We start from the raw sequence: 25,475 nt of genomic DNA on the forward strand, positions 1-25,475 counted from the left end.
TTTGGACTTGTTTCTGTCTGTTTTGGCTGGAAGCCATCTTGAGTGCCTCTCTATACAATGGAAAAATGAGGTAGGGATGTCATTAATAAAGCCTAACATTGCCTGCATGTGTATTTCCCAAGGTGCTACTTGGAGTCCAACTTCGTTTATTGTTGATGATGGTTCCCTGGCAGATGGCCTCAACCTTGGAGCTGTGGTGGTGGATTGGGAAAAAAACATTGTGTTCTTGGTGTATACTCTCTGCGCCCACTACCACCAATGCACTACTGCCAGCACCATGATAATTCGCAGTCGTGATGATGGAGTCACATGGAGTGTCCCCCGGAACCTCTCAGAAGAAATTGGCACAACCATGTTTGCTCCTGGTCCAGGCTACGGCATCCAGGTGAGCACACACATACCAGACATAAAGGCTGTTTCTTTGGCCGTTTTTCTTACTCACTGTAGAAAGAGAGGAAGACCACACACCAAATGGCTAGACTCGATTAGGGAGGTCAGAAACATGAACCTACAAGACTTAAGCAGAGCAGCAGAGAATGGGGGCGCTTGGAGATGTCTCATCCATAGAGTTCCCATGAGTCAGGACTAACTTGAGGGCAGTTAATAACAACAGTATGTGCCATAATTCTATGAGAGTGTCGGGAGGGAAAATACAAGATATAGTAATAGAAACAAGTAATAGAAACAATGCTTACTTTTGTGACAATCTCAGCTGTCAGAGCAGCTTTCTAGCCCTCTTGTTATAGAGATGTAAAACAACATAGGAAAATTGTTGTTGTTGTTGTTGTTGTGTGGCTTCATATCATTGCCAGCACCATCCAGAATGTTTTCATGAGTATCAAGAGTTTGGGCCATGTGTCATGTGAGCAAGATGTCACCAGAACAGGGTTAAAATGGGCCTTTTGGCTCATGCAGACAAGAGTACTCTTTTTTCTGTATGTGTGTGTGTTCTGTCCCTTCATATACTGTCCAACTTATGGCGACCCTAAGGCGACTGTGTCCTGGGGTTTTCTTGGCAAGATTGATTAGGAGGAGGTTTGCCCTTCCCTTCCTCAGGCTGAGAGAGTGTGACTTGCCCAAGGTCACCCAGTGCCAAGCAAGAATTGAACCCTGGTCTCCAGAGTCATAGTTCAACAAACCATTACACCACACTGCCTCCCTCTTCTCAGAATACTTTGGTGCTTTCTAAATAACTCAGCAAACTCCACATCCCAGGGTTCCATAAGATGGAGTCATGGCAATTAAAGCAATATGAAACTGCTGTAATTGTGCAGATGCCACAGAAGTGGCAGCAGTTGGAGAAGATCATTAATATCCTGCACAACTGCTCCCCCAACAACTAACAAAAAAGGAAAATTTTGCCAGCATATCTTTAGTAGTGGAACAACTCGACCAGCATGTTTTGCCATCACATTTGGGCTATTCTGCTGGCATATCATTCATGTTGATCACATATGGTAAGTTCAGCCATAAAACTCAAATATGGGATCACGCAGTTAGGTCTAATCTAATGAAATCCCAACTGGAGTAGACCCATTGAAGCAGTGGAACTTAAACAAATGTTTGATTTGCCAAGTTCCTATTATTTCAGGTGGTCTGCTTTAGTTAGGACTAACAAGTGGATTTCTACACCTAAACACTCTTAAGGCACCAGAACCCATCTGATCTTGGAAAATAGTGTCAAGCCTAGTTAGTACTTAGGATCACCAGGGAATAGCAGATGCTGTAGACTTAAGGTTACCATAATTCTCTACTATAAACTGGGACAAAATGTAGGACGTAGGACAATTGCAGGATAAAATTTAGCTCAAAATGTAGGACATTTAAGGTCCTCAAATTTTCTTAAATGTCCTACATTTTGGGGTAAATTTTATCATACAATTGTCCTAAATTTTGGACTAAATTTTGTCCTACATTTTGTCCCGGTTTATAGTAGAGAATTATGGCAATCCTATGTAGAATGTATTTTAGATGAAGGAACTGGCAAAACCACCAGAAAATTCCTTACCTCTGAAATTCATGGGGTAGCCATAAGTCATCATACACAAAACAACAACTGGATTTTGGTCTTATAAAGCCCTGTTCATAGGGTACCTATAATGTGACTTGAAGACACATACACACATGTACACATGCATACACATATTGCACTACTTCAGTTCACCAGCAATTATTATTGTGTGCCTTCAAGTCATTTCTGATGGTGATCCCAAGGCGAACCTATCACAAGATTTTCTCAGGCTGTGAGTGTAGAAAAATTAATTACTTTTGCAGTGAATTAAACATTAAGATCTTTTCCCAAAAGAAAAGTCTTGAACTTTAAAAAAATTAAACAGAGCTAGGAGCTAACTGATGCTCCTAGGGAAAGAGTGTGGTGTGATGTGGTGTTTGGAATGATTGAAACAGAACTGTGGAGACCTATGTTCAAATCCCTATTCAGCTATGCTACCCAGTCACTTTCCCATAGTCACCAGCCTTCCAGAGTTTTTATGAGGAAGTAGTGAGGAAGGCTATGTATGGGTGGTGAAATGCTGCTCCTCTTTGCTGCACAACTGTGCAGCAGCATCCACATGTGGCTGCACAGATGTGCACTCAAAAAGGAGCCGCTTTAGGCGGCTCCTTTTTTTCGTCATCATAAGGGCTATGACACCACTTCTGCTGACAGGCATTTGTACTCAGCTGTGGCTCCCACTGTGTGGATGGGCGTGCGCACCTGTGACGTCACTATGGCTGGGCGCGTCTGGACGCCCAACCCTATCGAGCTGTAATATCGCCAAAACGTGCCCCTCTGTACCGGGCCTATGTCACCTTCAGATCCATGGAGGAAAGATATAAAAGCATTTAATTAGTTAGTGATCCAATTGGGGCAGGTACAGATTGAGTCTCCCTTATCAGAAGTGCTTTGGCTCATGTGCGTATCAGAAGTGCTTTGAATCAGGGTTTTTGATGGGGGGGGGGTTGGATTTTGGAATACATGTATATGCATACATAATGATGTATATTGGAGATGGGGCCAAAGTCTAAACACAATAATAATAATAATAATAATAATAATAATAATAATAATAATAATAATAATTTTATTTATATACCGCCCTTCTTAAAATCAGGGCGGTGAACAACAACTATACAACACTACAACAAGAAACCATACAAAATCAGTTAAAAACAGTTCAATAAAAATAATAAAATTTCATGCCAGCGAAACAATGCTGACAAAGGGGGGGGGGGGGGAAGGGAAGGAAGTATTCTGGTCAGGGGTAGGCCTGTTCGAATAAATAGGTTTTTAGCCCCTTCCTAAATTGGGCTAGGGAAATGGCTGAGCGGAGCTCAAAGGGCAGCGAGTTCCAGAGGTTGGGGGCCGAGATGGAGAAGGCCCTCCTAGAGGTGGAATTATATTTCCCCTCTGGAACTCTTAACAATAGCTGCCCTAATGATCTGAGTGTGCGGGGCGGATTGTACGGAGAGAGGCGGTCCTCCAGATACCCTGGGCCCAAACCATTTAGGGCTTTATAGGTGATAACCAACACCTTGTATTGCGCCCAGAAGCGAATAGGCAGCCAATGTAGGTCTTTAAGGACTGGTGTTATATGACTGGCCCTGGCAGTGCCAGTGACCAGACAGGCTGCCATATTCTGCACGAGTTGCAGCTTCCGGGTATGGTACAAGGGTTGCCCCATGTAGAGCGCGTTGCAGAAATCCAAACGAGAGGTTACCAGGGCATTTACAACAGTTTCAAGGTTCCTCCGGTCAAGGTAGGGACGCAGCTGGCGTATCAGCCGAAGCTGATAACAGGTGCTCCTAACCGTCGCGTCCACCTGAGATGTGAGGTGGAGCGACGAATCCAAGAGCACTCCCAAGCTGCATACAGAGTCCTTCACGGAAAGCGTGATTCCGTTCAGGACAGGTGGAACCACCGCCAACCCTGGACCGGGAGAACCTATCACGAGTACTTCCGTCTTCTCTGGATTCAGGCTGAGTCTGTTGTCCCTCATCCATCCCATTACCAACTCCAGACAGGCCACGAGAGGAGAGACGCCAACCCCGGTCACTGCATCAGTCGGAGACATAGAGAAGACTATTTGGGTGTCATCAGCGTACTGATAACACCGCGCCCCATGTCTCCGGATGATCTCTCCCAGCGGTTTCATGTAAATGTTGAAAAGCATGGGAGACAGAATGGCTCCTTGAGGGACACCAGATGTAAGGGCCCTCTTATCGGAGCACACGTCTCCCAGCTGCACCATCTGGAACCTCCCGGAGAGGTAGGACCGGAACCACTGGAACGCAGTGCCCCCGATCCCCACCTCCGCCAGGCGCTCCAGAAGGATACCATGGTCTATGGTATCGAAAGCCGCTGAGATGTCCAAGAGCACTAACAGGGACACGCTACCCCTGTCCATGCCCAGACGGAGATCATCGACCAAGGCGACCATAGCAGTCTCAACCCCGTAACCTGCCCGAAAGCCGGTTTGAAATGGGTCTAGATACTCCGTTTCATCCAAGATCGATTGAAGTTGGATTGCAACCGCCCGCTCGATCACCTTCCCCAAAAATGGCAATAGCGAGATTGGCCGATAATTATTATGCAACAGGGGGTCGAGGGAGGGCTTTTTTAGTAAAGGTTTTACTATGGCCAATTTCAAATTTGTTGGAAATTGCCCATCCCTGAATGATGTATTAATAATCCGGTGTAACAACGAGGTTACAACCGGGGCCCCCTGTGCCGCTAGCCAAGAGGGACAGGGATCGAGAGAGCATGTTGTCTTCCTAACACTTCCAATTCATGTACACTCACAGCCTCAGAAAATCCTGTGATAGGTTCACCTTGGGATCACTGTATATATGAAATTATATACAAAATTCATTTACATTTCATATATACAGCATACGCTGAAAGCCATGTGCACCAGCAGGAATAATGGCAGACACACCTATGGCGCACACATGCTGCCGTGAGCATGAGCTCTATTGCTTCTAGTGGGGATCAAATACAGTGGTACCCCGGGATACGAATGCGCCGCCTTACGAAATTCCCGGGTTACGAAAAAAAATTATTTAAAAAAACTGTTCCGCGTTACGAAAGTTTTTTCGGGTTACGAAAAAACTTTTGGTGCTTTTCGGCGCTATTTCGCACCAAATCGCGGCTTTTCCCCATTAGCGCCTATGGCAATTCGGCTTGCGAAAGCCTTCCGGGTTACGAAAAGGGCAGCGGAACGAATTAATTTCGTAACCCGGGGGACCACTGTATACACTAAATTTCTTTTACGCGGAGGGGTCTGGAATGGATCCCCCGCGTAAGAGAAGGGACCACTGTACCTTATACACATAGCCTGAAGGTGATTTTATACAGCCAGCCCTCAGTATACACAGATTCTGTATCCATGGATTCAACCATCCATGGCTTGAAAATATTTTAAAAATAGATAAATTCCAAAAAGCAAAACTTGATTTCACCATTTTATATAAGGGACACCATTTCATAGTGCCATTGTATTTAATGGGACTTGAGCATCCACAGATTTTGATATCCATGGGGGTGGGAGTACCAAGTACCTATTTCACAACATTTTAATAATTTTGTGCATGAAACAAAGTTTGTGTAAATTGTACCAGCAGAAAGCAAAGATGTAATTATCTCAGCCACACACGAAAAAGGTTTTTGTTTTGTTTTTAGCATTTTGGATTTTGAAATTCTGGGTAAGGGAGAGTCAACCTGAAAAGGCCATGTTCTCCACCTCATCACATAAGGCAAAGAGATTAGGAGGAGGCTGTTAGGTGAACGGAGAGCAGGAGCTATTCTGAAAGGGAGTATTCCTACAAGTGGATTTTTACAGGAAAAGAGACATTTCTGTGAGGGGAAAGGAGAGAAGGAATAAAACAGCACTGTGAGTCATAGGATGTCAGTCTCATTTCTTCCTCATCACCTCTGGCTTTCAGAAACGTTATGAGCCGAAGAAGGGGCGTTTGATTGTCTGTGGCCATGGGACATTAACATGGGACGGGATCTCCTGCCTCCTCAGTGATGACCACGGCTTGACATGGCGATATGGGCAGCAACCCCTGCATGGGATCCCTTATGGCCAGGCAAAGCTTCCCAGTGATTTTAATCCTGATGAATGCCAGGTAGGTGTGATTGTGAAGGTGCACAATTAGTTAAATTAGAAACACAAAGCACCTGTAAGGATAATTATACATAAATATGTGTATGAGTAGAAGTACTAAGAGGAGAGCACTTCATTACCCCTTCTGTTGGGCTGGCCCAGCTGTGAGATAAAGGAACACATCGACCTTAAACAACAAATGTTAGGGGGGTAAAGCATGGGTAGAGCTTTATATACGAGTCTGTGCCCACCCATTGCATTTTCCCTGTAGAAAAAATTGTAGAAGAAATGCATAGAAGAAAATGTCTTCACATCAGCGTTGAAATAAGATTCAGCTTCCAGTCTGCTTGGCTTGTGCATGTAAAATTAGAGAGGTGCCATCTGGCACTTTGCTTTAGGCAGCAAATCATTGTGAGTCATTTTGGGTACTGTTTCGTGACTGGAAGACTTCGGCTTCCTATAAGATTTCTTAGAACCTGAGTTTTCTTTCAGCAAATTTAAAAATTGATTTCTAGCCCTCACGATTCTAAACAAGGATTTAAAAAATAATAATCAAGGAACATGGTCCTGGCCAATTTACTCCAAAGTAAGTCTCATTAAATTCAGTGTGCAGAAACTGGCAGAATGAACAGCTCTACCAGCTTGCTCTTGCTGAACTACAGGGATGACAGAGGCAGGTAGCCCATCCACAACACCAGCAGTTGTGCAGCATGGACTAGGAAGCTAAAGGGTTGGAGCTGTGCCCAGTCTAAACAATGATTGCACTTCCTGATGAACAAGAAACTTTATTTCTCAACAAATCTTGGATTAGCATGAGATACCGTAAAATTCCACCAAGCTAAAGATATCTGTCCTCTCTCACTTTCCAAAAACAACTTTCAACTGCAGCCATCCACTCCCAACATGGCTGTTGCCTCATTGGAGGAGGGAGGAGTGCCTAGCTCTGTTTTTGTCACTAGACACAAGAGAATTGTCATGTTGGGAGGAAACAGTTGTGGCTAAAATTTCACATTTGAAAGGTAAGGGAGGAGAGGCATCTTTGTTCTGCTCAACGGAACTTTAGAGTACAGCGTGCCCACATCATATGTGGTTGCGCTATATGTGGCTTTCAGCTTATGCTGAAGCTGTGTGCCAGAAGCAGCAATGGCTTGCGCACCCATAGTGCACACACCACTCCGCATACATGAGCCCCGTTGTTTTCAGTGGGGCTCAAGCATACGCGGTGTATCCTTTACGCGTGGGTGGGTGGGTCTGGGACAGATTCCTGTGAAAGGGAAGGGCCAACTGTATCTCATCCTGCTCAAAGATTTGTTAATTATTAAAGTTACAGGAGCTCCAGCCTGGCAATCCTAGCCCACGTTCAATCCTTGACATTTTCAGTCTGGTTAAAAAGATCAGATAACATCTGATAGGAAAGATCTGCGTAATATCTGACAGGTGTTGACAGTAAGTAAGCAATATTGGGATGGATAGAAAGAGTTTGACTTGAGGTAAGGCAGCTTTTTATGTTTTTTACTTTGGTCCAAAGACAGAGGTCAGGCTTACCTGAGCAGGTGGGTAGAACATGGCCTATAGTAGTTCATCTGTTCCCCTCCCCCTCCATTTTTTCTCTTTAACTAAAATTGCTAGAGATAACCTGAAATTTGGAGGAGGGGATCTTGAGTATTTTTTGAGAATGCCAGGCTTCATGTTCTGGAACTCCCTGCTGAAGGAAGCTGAGTTCACCCCCTCTCTATTGTCCCTCTACTAGCTTGCATAGACTTTTTTATTCAGGCATGCACTGTTGTGGAAGGAGCTGTTCTGTTGTGGAAGGAGATTTAAGTGCTTTGCTGATGATGATTCTATCTTTCTTGATTTTTTAAAATTGTTTTATTTTTATGAATGGGTTTGTATCTCAGTGTTCTATATTTTATTTAATTCTTTATGTAATTCTATATTTTATTATTGATAGCTGCCTTGAGCTCTTTGTTGGCAGGGAGGTGGAATATTCAAGAAATGAATAAATACAACATGGTTATATATTCTTGTTTCTGAAGAAATCCATTTTTCTTCTTCTGTGTTCCAGCAGCTTCTATATGTTGAACTTCTTGGAGATACACAGTCTCCTAAGGCCACCTGTGTGTTATGTAATTGGTTCAAGGCAAAAGCAGAAACCTCATTAATTGTGCCTTAATGATTTACTTGTTCTTCTGGAAACCTGTGGCTTCTAGAAAGCATGAGAAGCTGGTGGTTAGGCAGACAGCAATTGGGAATTACCCAGGGTTGCATATGGGCTTTGAGGTATAAATGTAAGGGATCAGAGTTGGCAAGTTTCCTCCTTTCTTCTATGCCTTATAGCTTGCTATTTTCTTATGGTGTTTATTCTTTTGTTCTTGGGATCCTACTCTCTGAGGCCTGTATTTCGGTATGTATCAACTAGGATTAGCCAAGATCTTTTCTTTTTTCTTTTCTTTTCTTTTGCCTGCTTGTATTTTCCCCAAATTTTTCTATACACACACAGAGTATTCCCTTTTTCTTGTAAATAAACCTACCTTTAGATAGTGTTGTGTATGTGTGTACCTTCTCCCTTTGCAGAGATCTGGATACTGAATCCAGTATTTTGCTTCTTGGTTGCTACTTTTATTAAAGGTTTCTGGCCTAAAAATCTAGAACAGAGAGTGTTGGTTAATCCTTTTTTAGTGTAGACTAATAGAAGTTTCCTGCAAAGCATGGATTGTAGCCCAGGTTGAGTTCGGCTAAGCGGAGCTAGCAGCCTGCCTAGCAAGGTTGGTGGTAAATCCTGGTAGGAGTTCATGCCTGCCTCATTTAGATATCAGTGCCCTTGGAAGTTATGTCTTGGAATTAAAGATTTCAGAGTTTTCCCATCTGGCAGCAGTCTTTTCTTTCCCGGGCTCTTGTATTTTTATACTAAGTAATGCAAGGCGAAGAAGTAAAATATTATGGTGGATGGGTGGGGGGAATGAAACACATTCATCCACAAAGCAAAGAAACTTTCATCTTTTCCCCGAGTTCACACTAATCTTACCTACATCCCTTAACTCTCTCCATAACAGCCCTATGAGCTGCCAGACGGTTCCGTGGTGATCAATGCTAGGAACCAGAATTTCTACCACTGCAGCTGTCGCATTGTAGTTCGCAGTTATGATGCCTGTGAAACCCTCCCTCTGGAGAATGTGACCTTTGATAAGACTTTGGTGGACCCAGCTGTGGCTGCAGGAGCTCTAGTCAAGTCTGGCCTCGTCTTCTTTAGCAACCCAGCCCACGAGCAGCAACGTGAGTGAGAAATCAGTGGGAGCGGGGGAGAGAATGTGTTTGTGCAAAGATGAATATGCGTGTGAGATTCTACAAGACAGTGGCCAGCTTCCTGTTAGGGAATCTAGAAATCTCCAGGTCCCCCAGTGCAAGTCTGTGGTCAGCATCCCAGAAGTTGATCATAGAATCATGCTGGAGGACCTACAAATGCCTAGAGAAGTGTTTTCTCTATGAATTTCTAGGTTCTTCAGCGCCACTATATAGTCAACTTCTGGCAGAGTTGCTCTGGAGGATCTAGTGACCCCTGCAGAGAACAGATTAATCAAATCCGCAAATGTGGATGGCCAACTGTATACAAAGGGTTGTGGGTTTTTTAGTTTTAAACCACACTTTGAAACTGGGAACAACTCCAACTGTATTGGTAGCCATTTTGTAGTCAGGTCAGAAACATGTGTTCAGATGTTTTGGATCTTAGCAATCCAGCCACTGAATCTCACACTAGCTGTATTTTCCAAACCATCTTCAAAGGCAGACCCACATACGCAGTGTTTTGCAGTCTTCTAACCTGGAGGTTACCACCATAGACTTATCCCTGTCTGGATAAGGCCAGCAGCCAAAGCTAGGAAAAGACAGCTCTGCAAAACTGAGGCCTCCTGTGACAATAATATATCTTGGAGAGCCCTCATGTTACAATCCTGTTAGTCCATGGGGAGTGTTACCCTATTCAGAACAAGCTGCACACGACTCATTCCACAAACACCACACCAACCAGAGCACACCTAATCTTATCTGAACTAAGAAGCAAAGTAGGATCAGGGTCTGGTTAGTAAGTGATGGAAGACTACTAAGGAATCCCAGTTATTTCTAGATAGGGATAGGAAAGTATCCTGCCTAAAATTCTGGAAATCCATGGCCAATCAGAGTTAGCCTCTTGTTAGCAAAGCTAAAATATGAAGAATTAATGGTCAGGCTGGTGGCCAGGGGGGAAGGACCTGGGCATTGTCACTCAAAAGCCAGTTTGCTTATGACCCTGCCTCTTCCCTCTTCTCCATCCTAGGCATCAATATGACACTACGTTGGAGTTTCACCAATGGCTCTTCATGGTGGAAAGAACCCCTGCAGATCTGGAGCGGTGCCAGCGGCTACTCCTCCATGACGGCATTGGATGGACCTGCCCCTGAGGATGTCCACAGTCTCTTTATCATTTATGAGAAGGGGCGGGTTACATCCACAGACAGTGTCTCAGTAGCCAAGATTAGCATCAATGGGAAGCTCTGACTACCTTTCAGAACTTGATCGCCTCCCTTCTTCCCATGTGCCTTTATCCCTCTTGAACCTTATGACTGCCCAGTTAAGGATAAAAAGGGATTTGCATTGAGACCAAGGAAAGGTGTGGAGGTCTGAGAGTTATGATGGAAGGCCATTGGCGGATAACTCAGAGGAGTCCTACACAAGTGGCAGTGAAGCAAGGAGATTGTGGGCCTGCCTTCTGTCCTCCGGTTATGTCCTATACTCCCTATTTGCCTCCCCAGTGGACAAGATTAGGCCAAGCACATTGTCCTTTCTACACACTGGTGTTGGGCTGCCTTACTACCTCAGAATCATGTCTCACGTTAGATGCTGCTATTGAATTTCTGTGTGGTTTAAGATTTATGGAGAGGAACAGGGAGCAGGGGAGAGAATGAAAGAGAAGAAAACAAGATGGAAATAACAAATGATCAGGAGCACATTGTTAATTCAGTTTGGACGATTTCTTATCAGTGCAATCAACTGGAAAGAAGAAAACTGAAATTATTTGTAATTAATAAATGACATTAATGCACCTTTACCTTGCTGTTGTGTACCTTCAAGTCATTTCTGATTTATGGTGACCATAAGGCAGCCTACTGTAGGGTTTTCTTGGCAAGATTTGTTCTTAAGAGAGTTTGCCATTGCCTTCTCTTTCCATAGTTTAGTGGGCATTTGAATCCTGATTTCCAGGAATCCTAATCCATCACTATGCCATGTTGGTGTTCACCTTTACCTGTTGTCTCTGTTTCTAATGAGAGAAGTGAATAAAAATTCCTTGCTAGACAAGGCTGTGGACTCATCTTAACTGTCCACCTGCCATTGGATGTTTGCTGTTGGAGTATGATGAAGAGATGGCTGTCTCCAATTTGTTTTCTCTGACATCCATAACTTCAGTCCTTTTATCACAGCATTTTAGCCTGCCTTTCAGCTGGAAAAAAAAATCAGAGTAGCTGGCAAAAATTAGTTACAAGACATATTCTACCTTCAGACTCAAAATCTAAAAGATACAACACAAAAGGAAAAGTTTTTTTAATTCTAAAAAAAACAAAGTTGGGTATTCTTAAGTGGAATAGCTACTTTTCTTAGTTGCAGTTACTACTTCCCTTTGTGACATGTGAAGCAAATCCCTCTGCTGCTGCTGCTGCTTTGGATGATAAATGGAGCCAACTTGATCTCCCCCTTACCGTTATGATATTTCTGGGACCTACAAAATTCCAGTGGCTCTGACTCTTTTGTCCAACAGCAGAACCTGAGCCTTTCTATCTTTCATCTCAGCACCCACTCCCCAAGACAGCAGGAGACAGCATCCAACCCCACTCCCAGTGCTTTCTTTCATCTATCTATCTATCTATCTATCTATCTATCTATCTATCCATCCATCCATCCTCTCTCCCTCCCTTCCTTTCTTTTTACCAGTATCTGTCATAACATGCTGTGGTTGTAAATTCTGTACAGTAATATTCTACCTCATAGAAGGTTTATGCTGCAAACACTATAGAAGCTTTACACAGAGCCTTGTTGTTGTGTGCCTTCGAGTCATTTCTGACTTGTGACAACCCTAAGGCAAACCTCTCATGGGGGTTTCTTGACAATATTTGTTCAGAGGAAGTTTGCCATTGCCCTCCCCTGAGGCTGAGAGTGTGTGACTTGCCCAAAGTCACTCAGTGGGTTTCCTGACCAAGTGGGGATTCGAACCCTTGTCTCCAGAGTTGTAGCCCAATATGCACACCACGACATCACACTGGCTGTCTCTAACTGAGCCTTAGCAGAGGTATTTCAACTTTGTAGAATGAGAAGGGGGAAAATGTGTTTGCACATGAATACATGAGTCCAAAAATGATATCGCGAGGAAGAGGGAATAGCCAGATGGTTGGATTGAGACCAAAGTTGACCTTTGCAGTTGTTACCTCCGGCATGGTAGCATTCTCACATGAAGCTCTCAGTACATGGAAAATACACTATACTTGAAATGGGCAACAGTGGCCATACTGATGTTGGATTGCAAGTAACACCATTCCTCACCATTAGCTAGAGCTGATAAGAATCGCAGCCCAGCCTATCTTGGACATGAGTATGCTGGCAACTCTTATAAAACATACATTGGTCATTCATTCTACTGATAGGGCCGGCCGTGAATCTAGAGCTCTATTTCTTGAATCCTGTTAAAGGCCATCTAAGACATTGTGGTGATGTTGTGTGCCTTCAAGTCATTCCCGACTTATGGCAACCCTAAGAAAACCCTATCATGGGGCTTTCTTGGATTTGTTCAAAAGAGCTTTGCCATTGCCTCCAGGGTTCAAACCTCTGATCAGCCAAGGAAACCCATTGAGTGACCTTGGGCAAGTCACACTCTCTCAGCCTTAGAGGAAGGCAAAGGCAAACTTCCTCTGAATAAATTTTGCCAAGAAAACCCCTCACTTTGTTGTTGTATGCCTTCAAGTTGTTTCTGGCTTATGGCAAACCCTAAGGCAAACCTTTCTTGGCAAAATTTGGTCAGAGGAGGGTCTGCTGTTACATTTCTCTGAAGCTGAGAGTGTGTGACTTGCCCAAGGTCATCCAGTGGGTTTCATGGCTGAGCAGGATTTGAACCCTGGTCTCCAGAGTCATTATCCAACACTCAAACCACTATGCCATGCAGTTACCAGGCTGCAAATGAGACTCAGCACTCGGGATGTTTTTATTAGTAAAAACAACATTGTTCAGGGCCTTCGTACATAGGTAGATCATAAATATATTGTTCTTTTAATATTGTGAGCCACTCTGGGTCCTAGTTCTGGGAAAAGAGCAGGATACAAAACAACAACAACAATAATAATAATTAATCATTTTTTGTGGGTTTTCGGGCTATGTGGTCATATTCTATAAAAGTTTATTTCTGATGTTTTGCCAACCATAGATACTGGCAAAACGTCAGGAATAAACTCTTCTAGAACATGGCCGCATAGCCTCGAAAAACCCACAACAAATTATGGATGCCGGCCATGAAAGCCTTCGACATAATAATAATAATAATAATAATAATAATAATAATAATAATAGATCATTTCTCTGCAGCTTGGCTCTCCCTCGAATCCCCTGTGGAAGAGGCATTTGTAACCCTTGACAACAGAAGTGCCCATAAAAACACAACACACACATCTTCACTCTGCCCAGGCAACAACCAAGCAACACAGCGTACGTCACTAAGGCAAATTCTTGGAAGAAAAAGAACCCTTTGGCCAAAAGACTAGGTTATGCACACAGTTTTATGCTTTATCAGGACATTAATCAAATAAACCTTTTGTTGGTTGACTGAGGAGAGCATGTTTAAACTGGTGCAATTGTAATGAAGCAAAGCATTGCATGGCAGGGAGAGTCCTATTTCTAGGCAGGATGAGGCAGTTGCCTCAGGATACAGACAATATTTTCCTTATTTAAATGTCTATCCAAACAAAGAGTGCATCTACACTGTAGAAATAATGCAGTTTGACACCACGTTAAGTGCTGTAGCTTCATCCTATGGAGTCCTGAGTTTTGGAGATATACAAGATCTCTAGCCTTCTCTACCAAAGAGTGTTGATGCCTCAAAAAACTACAAATCCCAGTGTTATGTAGGATGGAGCCATGGCAGTTAAAGTGGCTTCAAACTGCATTATTTCCACAGTGTAGGTGCACCCTAAGTAAATACATTGATCTCCTTGCAAGATCCTTGCAAGTTGCAACAACAAATCAGTTAAGCCTTGCAAAATTGTGGCAAGCATTTTCCTCTTGCCCAGAGCTGATTGCACCAAAACTGGGAAATTTGCACCACATCTGCTGATCCCTTTCAAGAAGTTAGTCTCTTAGCAGGCTGTATTCAGTGCAAATGGGGGGATTGGCTGGATCCTTCTGAAATAATGATTTCCTCGGACCACCAGCCATGGACAAGACTCGACCCCAGAGCTCAAGGTGCATTTGTTTCTCAGAGGGGGGAAAGGACAACAAACATGTTAGGCAAGGGGCTGCTTGAGGACACAATGCAAACATTGAAGAGTTTTCTCCCTTAATTTCGATGGGAAAATGAAAGGAATAATTAAAGGCAGATTTAGTCAAGAGTTTGTTGCTACTAAAGCACAATTTTAAGCATTTGTCTTGTTCGGATGTGTAGAAGCATGTTGCAAGCATTTTAACAAATACAAGTTAAAGAGGGGAAAAATTGGTGGAGTACATGATAAAACACAGTAGTAGTGGTTTGATGACTCTGGAGAGTAGGGTCCGATTCCTAGTTCAGCCTTGGGCAAGTCACACTCTCTCAGCCTCAAGGGAAGGCCATTGGCAAACCTCCTCTGCAGACATCTTGCCAAGAAAACCCTATGGCCTTAGGATCACCATAAGCCGGGAACAACTTGAAGGCACAGAACATCAAATACAAGACTTTAAAATAATCAAGAAATAAAAGACTTTAAATTTTCCCACATGGCCAGGAGGAGGAGGAGGAGGAGCCAGCCTGCAAAATTTACCCTCCTCATACCATCTTAAGTAAGGACACAAACAACAAAATGCAGGCATCTAACATGTTTTCCCCCCTCCTGTTTGGTTCGTAACATCTTGGCTGATGAAGAAGCCAATGGCACTTCGAAGCTTGCAACAAGTATATTGTGCATTTCGGTTGGCCAATAAAAGGTATCACTGTTTGGTGGACTTTTGTAATAAAATACAGTACATGTAATATAGCTCTAAAATCAACCACGTGAAATGACTCTATATTTATATGAGTGTTTTTAGTTTTTATTTTGTAATGTTCCAGAACGGCCTACATTTTGTGATGCCTTCTTCTCCTTTGCAGTTATGACATCCGGTCGCCCTGCACTTGCAAAGCAGTGACAGAATAGGCCGAAGAAAAGGAGGCACTAGGGCCCTGGAGCTGCTTCAGCAGGATGTGGTACCCAGTTCAGGAGATGCAGGAGGAGGCTTAGATGCTCTGAGCATCTTTGCTAGGGAACCATGGCCAGCCAGACCCAGGGAATCCAGCAACTGCTGCAGGCTGAGAAGAGGGCTGCGGAGAAGGTGGCAGAGGCTCGGAAACGTAAGCAGAGAGCCCTCTTTTCTGAGGATGGATCTGGACGATTATATGTTGATAAGGTTTGGGTCTGAGGAACAAACATTTCCTGAAAAATGTGTGTGGGGGGTATTATTGTAGGGTGAGATCGGGGGGGGGGGGGAAGCAACTCTAGATACTGGAAAGGTGTGGAGAGAGGTAGATGTTTTCTGTGACATTGAAGCTTGCCCTCTTGAATGTTTTCAACTGTACTTCCCATAATCCCTTGCCATAGGATATGACATGATGACTGGGATCTCTGGGAGGTGAAGTCCAAAACATCTGGAGGGCAAAAGAAAATCCCCCCAGCTGTATCCTAGAGCAGTGATGCCCAAACTTTGGCCTTCCAGATGTTTGGGACTATGGGCCCAAACAGACAGGCCAAAATAAAGCTGCTTCGGGTCACTTGGGAGGTATGCTGTAACAGCATGCCTCCAAAGTGACCCGAAGCAGCTTTAATTTGGCCTGTCTGTTTGGGCCCCAAGGCTCCCAAAGTCCAAGGCCATTGGCCAAGATGGGTAAGGATTCTGGGAGATGAAGTCAAAAACATCAGGAGGACCAGCATCTCGGAATCATTGTTGATATACTAGTTGTCAAGACTGATGTGATTCAGCCCATATGTGAAGCCTAGGGTGGTCCTCTGCTCCCCTTCCTACCATTAAAAGAGATCTAGAAAGAGGGTCTCCAGCTTGTCCTTTTCTGTGTGTGTGTCTCTCTCTCTCTTCCCTACTTATTCTGTCCTAAATCCTAGGGAAGGCCCGGCGGCTGAAGCAGGCCAAGGAAGAAGCCCAGGCTGAAATCGAGCAATACCGCATGGAGCGGGAGAGGGAGTTCCAGCAGAAGCAGCAGGCGGTGAGATGTGGGGCAGAGATAGGGTTTGGGGGGAGTGTGTTTTGGGGGTTTCATCAGGTGAGGAGCAAAGCATCGGAGGGTGGTTTTCAGAAGTAATAATGTCTTATTTTGGGGAAACAGGTTATTTAGAGACATGATGATAATATAAGTAGGGGGAAAGTGAGAGATCAGTAAGAGATCAGTTTCCACCATGCATGGGTGCAAACCACACCAGGTGACCCCCTAAGAAGGGGTGACACCACACTGCTCCTGAAACACCTGCATTTGGGCAGAAACGGGCTGTGACATTCACCTGTGTCCCTTTAAAATGCTTTAAGAGATGGTGGGAGTGGGCTGAAGCTCAGTGGAGGCCCCAGTTTTTTAAATTAAAATTTATAATTTCAAATTTTAATTTAATTTTTATTTTTTAAAAAAAATAATTTTAATTAAAAATATTTTAAAACTTCACATTTTACCAAATTTTCCCTTTAACCACATGAATCTATGTATCTGTGACAACATTTTTTTCCTGTGCAGATGATATTGTAATTTAAAGGCATAATTTAATACTGCTAGTTGTTTATGTCACAACGATTACCATCACATTTAGTGATATATGGGAATTACGATTTATGAGTAAATTAGTACAAAAAACATTACTAAGGATTCTGTATGGGAGGAGGTCAATGGGGGGGGGGGGTGGCGCCATGAGATGTGCACCAGATGACCCCAAATGTAGTGACATCTCTGTGACTCCCCAAGTGTACGTAGATTGCAGTTTATTACCTGAATTTGTGTGGAAAGATTGTTATCCTTGATCAAGGCAGTTCCCTCCCCTCCAGAAGAGAATAGCCTGGCAGTCTGTCTCTGGAGCAAAGAGGATCAACATTTATAAGCTTGCAAGGTGACGTTACAGATGACTTAAAAATTCACATGTACATTGCTGAGATTCCCATGAGTTTATTTGATGCATGTATGTATGTGGTGTTAGTTTTTAACAATCAACAATTGAGCATTCAATTCACTTTCCCTTAGTAATTATGTGATTGTCCCAGGATATCCACAGGATAAACTACCAATCACCTTCATTTGATAAACTCTACTGGTTTTTCCTGGCCAGATTTGTTCAAAAGAGTTTTGCCATTGCTTTCCCCTGAGGCTGACAGCATCTGACTTGCCTAAGGTCTCTTACATGTAACCTAAATAAATGAATAAATAATAGGGACTGCATCCACACTGCAGAAATAATCTGATTTTACACTTCTTTAACTGCCATGGCACAATGCTATGGACTTCTGGGACTTGTAGTTTGTGGTGGCTCCAGAGCAGAGCAGAGGTATCAAACAGGATTATTTCTGCAGTGTGGACGCAGCCAGGTTTGCACAATGTTTGAATATACAGTGTGCCCTTGGTGTCCTCTAGGTTTATAGCACTATATCTTTATCTGTCATGGGGCCATCCCATGAATCCTGAGGTTTGTAGTTTAGTGAGCAACTAGAGCTCTCTGAGAATTCGAAATGCTCCTCCTTCAACTTCATATTCCAATATTCCATAGGATATTGCCTCATCAGTTAAAGTGGAATAATAGCGCTATAATTATATAGTGTGAATGGACTCCAGGTGATATATGTACCCAGCTCATTCTACTGTCCAGATGTTGACTGATGTCATGGGAAATTTCAAGACCTTTGCTGTTCCTTCTTCTTTTTCTTCCTATCTTTAAACTGGACTATGGATTGCAGGGTTGTGAGAGACAAGTCATTATCATAACTTGAGAGTAACCCTACTGATCTTCTCCTTTCTCCTCCCTCCAGGCGCTGGGCTCTCAGGGGAACTTGTCTGCTGAGGTGGAGGCACAGACCCGGAAGAAACTGCAGGCAATGCAGGGTGGACAAGCCCGGGGCAAGGATCGGGTCCTGCGCCAACTTCTCACCATTGTTTGGGATGTGCGGCCCCAAATCCACCTCAATTACCGTGCAGCGATCTAGGGAGCCAGGCTACCACTTCCATTGGGTTGCCAAGAAAATCTTCCTGACCCATGTCCTGTATAAATCCCATAGGCTCCTGATCCCAATGGGTCTATCTTGATGTCCCCCCAAAATATCAGATCTCCACCTGTGCCCAAGCTTTGATTGAATCTTATTTGATCTAATGCCCCTTGAATATGTCCATCAATTGTTTTTAATAATTTGTCATATCAAAGCTGTGAATCTTGCTTGATGGGATTGCCACTCTGTAGGTTTTACGATCATGGAGTCTGTGGGGATTTTCTTCAGAAATGTCCTAGATGCCTTTAGCACTCACTGGAAAGACATGCCACAGATTTTAATCTTTCAATGGGCTTTGTAATTTTGCTCCCTCAGTCTTTGCTACTATTCCTAAGAGGAGTGAAGACCTCCAGAGTTAAGATCCCTTCACACTCTGCAGTTATGGTGCTATGATTCCACCTTACTTGCCCTATCTGCACCTTATGAAATTGTCTAATGTGCACTTTAAGGAATGATATTTCATATCCCCCTTCCCATCATTTTACAGATGAAAACAGGGACACATGTGGCCATGCAACATCATAGTGTGGTCAAGATTTCATAGTGTGGAAAAATGTTATTAGTGAGGAAGAACACACAGGCCAGGAGGTGCTGCAGCAGTTTGCTTTTATATGAGCCTACTGGGAAGGGCAATATCCTTCTCCCTTCTCTTCTTTCTCTGCTACTGAGTTAATTTAGTGCAAATTATTTTTGCATTTTGAACTAGTCTGCAGCAACTGAAGTAAGCTGAGGACAAAGGGAGATCTTGGGAGGAGAGAAACTGGGACATTTTAATAACTCTTGAAGAAGTGGGATGACGAAAGATTAATTGGGACTTTCCCTGCCAAATTGTGACAATCGGTGGGTGTTTTCTTTAGAATTCTTATCCAGAGAGATCTAGTATCTCATCAAGTACAAATCTCAGGATTCCACAAGATGCAGGCATGGCAGTTAAGGTGGGATCATACTGCTATACCTATGTAATCTGAAAAGGTCTGTTATACCTACAGTATGGGTCTATTCTCTTCTACATAACAATTCTGGATCCCTCTATCCATATAGCTCCCCCTCCTTATGGCATAAAGGAGTGTTTGTCATAAATATGTGGTTCTAGGAATGCCCCTTACTGTCCTGCTGGTATGTTTCTGTGCTGAAAATGTGGCTCCTTGTCTTTGTATTCCAATGTTTGCTGTTCTTATCCTTTCCATCCCACTTATTTGTTTACAACTGGATATATATCAATTGTCACTTTAAAGTGCGCTATGATGAATAAAAAGTGATATGATTAAAATTGATGACAGGTGGTTATTACACAGCAGTGGAGCAGGAGAACACCTAGTTTTGCTGGCAGAGGGGCAGTATCCATCAAGTTAAAGCTATTTGTTTATTTATACATTTTTGCCTTATTGCAACAGCAGATGTTACACCTACATTCCACTTTACATACTTCCAAGCTGCGAACTCCTTGCCCTCGACCCTCCGGTATGAAGACATTGTGTAATTGTTTCATCTTTTCCTTCTGCACTGAGCATGTATCAACACTGCACAGTTATAAGAGTTCAATATTGTCATGATGCTGGCGAAACATCAGGAACAAACTGTTCTAGAACATGGTCACATAGCCCAAAAAAACCACAAAAACAATTAGCTTAAAGTTGTAAACTGCTTAGGGAGTGCTTAAGTGCACTGATAAGTGGTATAGAAATGTACTTGCTATTGCTAAGAATTAAAAACATGTAATCTTTCATACTTTGTTGGATCATGACTCCTATTATTCCTGATTATTGGCCATGCTATTCAGAGCAGATAAGTTTGCCAGAATCAACATGAACACAGTTTCGCCACCCCGAAATACAGACAGGAATACAAAACTATAAGATTTAGGCCTAAGATATGTCCTGAATATGAAAATTTTACTGATGTGAAATGCTTCTAATAGATACAGAAGAGCTTGTATTTGAACATTTCAAGATGAAATAATGACAGTGTCATCCCTTGCTTTCCATTTTTGTATTTTTACCTGGGATTGCTCTTGTCCTTTTAAGATATGCAGAATAACAGGTAGAAATTCAACACCAGTACAGGTCTAGCTACACTGAATGCAAGCTGTGGGAGTTGGAGAAGGTCTCCTGTTGAACGTTTGTCTTGCACTATTTAACAAGATCTATACAAACGTTTGTGGAAATACATTATGAACAGTTCAACATTTTCTACTTTAACAATACAAATATCTTTTGATAATGAAATAGATGTGTTCCTAGGCATTGCTTTAACAGAAAATTTGGTACCAGAAGCAGGAACAACAGAGAAATAACAGGGATGGGTTCCTATACCACAGAAAATAAGCGTGCTGCAACATGTTTCAAAAAGGTTTTTATTAAAAACTAACAATATGTACATATGAAATGAAACAACCAAGCCAGGTAAGCCCTCCATAAGTAAACAAAAAACATTTGGAACTGTCTAGAAACCAGTCAAAGATGTCCTTTGAAATTAATGCAACATGAAATTTTTTATTTCTTTCATCAGCCTTAAATTTTATTATGATTTCCATTTAGGTGGATCTGGGTTGTTCTTGTTGTTTTTAACATGCTAGGCAGCTGTATGAAGGAAGCTTAACAGCTCCCCACATTTCTCTCTGTTTTGCTGTTCACATATGCTCAGTAAGGGATTCTGGCTGTATACCTTCGATTAACCTTCCTTGTCAGGCACACACAGCAATTTACAGTGGACCCTTGTTGTTTGCTGTGGTTTGATTCCAGGAACCCCCTGTGGATACCAAAATCTGTGGATGATCAAGATCCATTATAGACAATAGGGTAGGACCCTTTTGGAATGTATATTTTTGTGAATATTTTCAAGCCATGGATGCTTGAATCTGTGGATATAAAGGGCTGACTGTTGTGGGATAAGCTACAGCAAAATCTCATTATTTCCCAGTGCAATAATGAATTGCCAGTCACGATTAAAACTGAAGACAGTTTTTGAACCTTTAATGGTTGTGCAGAAGAGGGAATTTCAGCCAGTATTGCTAATGGTTTGAGTGTTGGACTGCAACTCTGGAGACCAGGGTTCAGTTCCCAGCTTGGCCATGAAACCCACTGGGTGACCTGGGGTCACACATTCAAAAAGGATGTTGAGAAGAAGCTGGAGTGTGTCCAGAGGAGACCAAAATGGTGAAGGGTCTGGAAACCATGCCCTGTGAGGAGAGACTTAGGGAGCTAGGTATGTTTAGCCTGGAGAAGAGACGCTTAAGAGGTGATATGATAGCTCTAAGTATTTGAAGGGATGTCATATGAAGGATGGAGCAAGCTTGTTTTCTGCTACTCCAGAGACTAGGACCTGGAGCAATGGATGCAAGCTCCAGGAAAAGAGATTCCACCTCAACATTAGGAGGAACTGTCCGACAGTGGAACACACTCCCTTGGAGAGTGGTGGAGTCTCATTCTTTGGAGGTCTTTAAACAGAGGCTGGATGGCCATCTGTCAGGGATGCTTTGATTGAGAGTTCCTGCATGGCAGAAGAGGGTTGGATTGGGTGGCCCTTGGGGTCTCTTCCAACTCTGTGATATGCATGCTCTCGGCCTCAGGGGAAGGCAATGGCAAACCTCCTCTGAACAAATATTGCCAAGAAAATCCCATGATAGTTTTGCCTTAGGATCACCATAAGTCAGAAGTTATTTGAAGGCACACAGAAACACACACACTGCTTGTTATCTGGTTATGTGACAAGCAACACCTGCTGAAATCCCTTCTTCTACACAACCATTAAAAGTGCTGGAACTCTCTTCAGCAACTCCACTTCTCAGTGCCAGTGCTGTTTAAAAAAACAACAACTTCCAGTTAGAGGACAAGAGGAAATGGTTTAAAAAGAGACTACTGTATTGAAAAAGAGCTTTGATAACTGCCTGTGAGTTTATTTTAAATCAGGGTTGGATGGCTTAAACCTAAGTGCAACCAAAACAACTTGCTTTAAAGGAAAACTTTTAAAAGAACAGTTACTGAGAGCTATCATGGCGTAGTGGTTGGAACATTGCACTATGACTCTGGAGACCAGGAGACGAGTCCACCAAATGCCTCTGAGGAAGTAGACTGAAGTCTAGGAAAGCTCATGCAGCCAACTTCTTTCAGTTAGTCTCAAAGGTGCTATGTTCTGATTCTATAGACTAACACGGCTGTATCTTTGAATTCTACCACTCTGGAGGCCAGGGTTTGATTCCCCTCTCGGCCATGTATGTCACTGGTTGACCTTAGGCAAGTCACACTCTCTCAGTCTCAGTGGATGGCCATGGCAAACCCCCTCTGAATAAACTTGCCCAGAAACCCCCATGATAGGGTCGCCATAAGTCAGAAATGACTTGAAGATAGACAACAAAAGCATCCATAACATCTGAACAGCATTTTGCTACTTAATTTTCCAATATAGTCATATATTGGTGCAATGGTACATATTATTGAAAAAGAGAGAGAGGTTGTTTAAATAATTTTTAAAACCCTTTTTATTCTGTGTGTGTGTTTAAAAGTGTTTTCCCCCTCAACTCTGTTTCAAAGTGACCCACTATTAGGCCACAGTGATTAGACTTAAACCCATAGTAATATACAAAGATATAGCCATGTTAGTCAGTAGAATCAGTCCACAGGGAGATCTTGTACCACCTTTGACACTCACTGAAGGAAAGTTGGCATGGGCTTTCCTAGACTTAACGCTACTTCCTCAGATGCATTTGGATATAATAGTAATATAGCAGGGGTTGGCAACCTACGGCCCGCGGGCTGGATCCGGCCCAGCGAGGCCTTGGGACCGGCCCCAGCCCGGTCCTGCCACCAATTGCCGTCCCCTCCGCAGCTTCCGCGCCGCTCCGGGCACCATGTTGTGTTCCTGGAGGGAAGTCTGGGGGAGGAAGGGCCGCAACGGAGCCCAGGACCTGGCAGGCCGCCGTCCTGGGCTCCCTCGCGACCTTTCCTCCCCCAGACCTCTCTCTCCGGAGGGAAGAGAGAGGAAGAAGAGGAAAAAGAGGAAAGTGGAGGAAGAGGAACGATAAGAAGAGGGAGGAGGAGAAGGAAGAAAGGGAGGAAAAGGAAGGAGGAGGAGGAGGAAGAATAGGAAAGATGGAAGAAGGGGGAAGGAGGGGAGGAAAAAAGGAAGAGGAGGAGGAAAAGGGGGAAAGGAAGAAGAAGTGGAGGAAAGGAAGAGAAGGAGGAAAAGGAAGAAGGAGGATGAAGGACTAGGAGGGAGGAAGAAGAATAGGAAAGAAGGAGGAAGGAGGGAAGGAAGAGGAAGCAAGAAGAGGAGGAAAAAGGGGAAAGAGAGACGGAAGAGGGAGGAGAAGAAGAGGAAGGGAGGAAGGAAGAGAAAGAGAGATAAAGGAAGCAGAGAAGGAAGAAGGGGAGGAAGAGGAAAGAGGAAAACAGAGAGGAGGAGGAGGAAGGAAGAGGGAGGAGGAAGAGAGAGGAAGAGGAAAAGGAAGATGAAGAAGAAGAGGGAGGGGGAATAGGAAGAGGGAGGAAGAGGAAGGAGAAGAAGGACAAGGAAGAGGGAGAGGAAGGAGGAAGCAAGAAGAGGAGGAAAAAGGGGAAAGAGACGGAAGAGGGAGGAGAAGAAGAGGAAAGGGGAGGAAGGAAGAGAAAGAGAGATGAAGGAAGCAGAGAAGGAAGAAGGGGAGGAAGAGGAAAGAGGAAAAGAGAGGAGGAGGAGGAGGAGGAAGGAAGAGGGAGGAGGAAGAGAGAGGAAGAGGAAAAAGAAGGAAGATGAAGAAGAGGGAGGGGGAAGAGGAAGAGGGAGGAAGAGGAAGGAGAAGGACAAGGAAGAGGGAGAGGAAGGAGGAAGAAGAAGAGGAAGAATAGGGAGGAGGTGAGAAAAGTAGGAGGAGGAGGAGGAAGAAGAAGGAAGAGGAATGAGGAAGAAGAAGTGGAAGGAGGGAAGAAAATGGGGAAGAGACAGGAGGAGAAAGGAAGAGGACTGAGAAGAGGAAGGAGGAGATGGAGGGAGGAGGAAGAGAAGATGAAGGAGGAAGGATAATGATGGAACAACAACAACAAGGAGGGATGACTGAGGAGGAGGATGGTGATGGATGGTGATGATGATGGTCATATTAATCCCTATTTCGGTCATCAGATGCGCATGCGCCTGGTCTTCCAGATACGCTGCAGAGGTAAAGCAGTTTGACTCCACTTTAGCCGCCATGCCTCCATCCTGCAAAGTCCTGAGATTTGTAGCTTGGCAAGGCCTTTCAGCCAGGTTTATTGGAGCGCTCTGGAGCCTCACCAGACTACAACTCCTGAGGCTGTGAATGGTTTGGGGGGAACTGCGTTTTGAAAGGCTTTGCATGAAGAGAGTACCAGGCAGTGCTAATTTTTTATTTATTTAATTAATTTTTTAAAAATTGTTTAATTATTTATTTTTTGGCTTTGGCCCCCCAGTTGTCTGAGGGACAGCAACCCGGCCCCCGGCTCAAAAAGGTTGCCTACCTACCCCTGTAATATAGCAATAGCAAGTATATAATAGTGATGATGATGATGATGATGTAGAGAGATCTTGCAGCACCTTTGAGACTCACTGAAAGAAAGAAGTTGGCAGCATGAGTTTTCCTAAACTTAGGTCTACTCAAATGCATTTGGACATAGACTGAAGCTTAGGAAAGCTCATGCTGCCAACTTCTTTCTGAGTCTCAAAGAGACTCTACAAAAGAGCTCTTTGCATAGTTAGTATATTTATTTCCCTTATAGGTGACCACTGCAAACGCCTGCACCAAAACAAATATCTGACGACTATTGAATACTCCAGAACGCACGCCGTAAGTACGAACTGAATTTCCGCGTGCTAAAAATTACATAGCTTCCTCGGCAAAAAACAAAACCCGATTACTATTATTTTAATCAGGCACTGAGTTAGACAAAAAAACCGCGGGGTCCTTCC

The 25,475-nt window shown here is 43.5% G+C and overlaps 2 protein-coding genes and 1 long non-coding RNA gene across 5 annotated transcripts in view; all 3 read left to right on the forward strand.

The window, feature by feature from the left end:
- NEU1 (neuraminidase 1) overlaps positions 1-11,210 on the forward strand; it is a 38,803-nt gene extending 27,593 nt beyond the window's left edge. The window contains exons 3-6 of one of the 3 annotated variants that reach the window (XM_089513845.1): positions 123-385; positions 5,941-6,126; positions 9,158-9,377; positions 10,414-11,207. In XM_089513845.1, the coding sequence (XP_089369971.1) occupies positions 123-385; positions 5,941-6,126; positions 9,158-9,377; positions 10,414-10,634 (890 nt within the window). In that variant the 3' untranslated portion in view covers positions 10,635-11,207. Of the gene's footprint in view, positions 1-122; positions 386-5,940; positions 6,127-9,157; positions 9,378-10,413 lie in introns of all 3 variants that reach the window. The other 2 variants (XM_089513837.1, XM_089513853.1) reach the window with 2 other exon arrangements.
- Positions 11,211-15,490: 4,280 nt separating this feature from the next.
- Positions 15,491-20,242, forward strand: ATP6V1G2 (ATPase H+ transporting V1 subunit G2). Its single transcript, XM_089513928.1, has 3 exons — positions 15,491-15,690; positions 16,454-16,554; positions 18,348-20,242. The coding sequence occupies exons 1-3, from the start codon at positions 15,609-15,611 to the stop codon at positions 18,519-18,521; spliced, it is 357 nt and encodes a 118-aa protein (XP_089370054.1). The 5' UTR covers positions 15,491-15,608; the 3' UTR covers positions 18,522-20,242.
- Positions 20,243-24,564: 4,322 nt separating this feature from the next.
- Positions 24,565-25,475, forward strand: LOC149320938 (uncharacterized). Its single transcript, XR_016280392.1, has 3 exons — positions 24,565-24,711; positions 25,286-25,353; positions 25,440-25,475. It is a non-coding gene; the product is annotated as an uncharacterized LOC149320938 (long non-coding RNA).

Source organism: Sceloporus occidentalis, unplaced genomic scaffold, assembly GCF_023333645.1.
Source record: "Sceloporus occidentalis isolate IW3139 unplaced genomic scaffold, rSceOcc1.0.p SCAF_1, whole genome shotgun sequence".
NCBI lineage: Eukaryota > Metazoa > Chordata > Lepidosauria > Squamata > Phrynosomatidae > Sceloporus > Sceloporus occidentalis.

Bases quoted from the DNA above. Each gene is read 5' to 3' on its own strand.
- ATP6V1G2 (XM_089513928.1), top strand. From the start codon at position 15,609: ATGGCCAGCCAGACCCAGGGAATCCAGCAACTGCTGCAGGCTGAGAAG. The intron at 15,691-16,453 runs GTAAGCAGAGAG...CCTAAATCCTAG, and splicing joins GGTGGCAGAGGCTCGGAAAC to GGAAGGCCCGGCGGCTGAAG. The intron at 16,555-18,347 runs GTGAGATGTGGG...TCCTCCCTCCAG, and splicing joins TCCAGCAGAAGCAGCAGGCG to GCGCTGGGCTCTCAGGGGAA.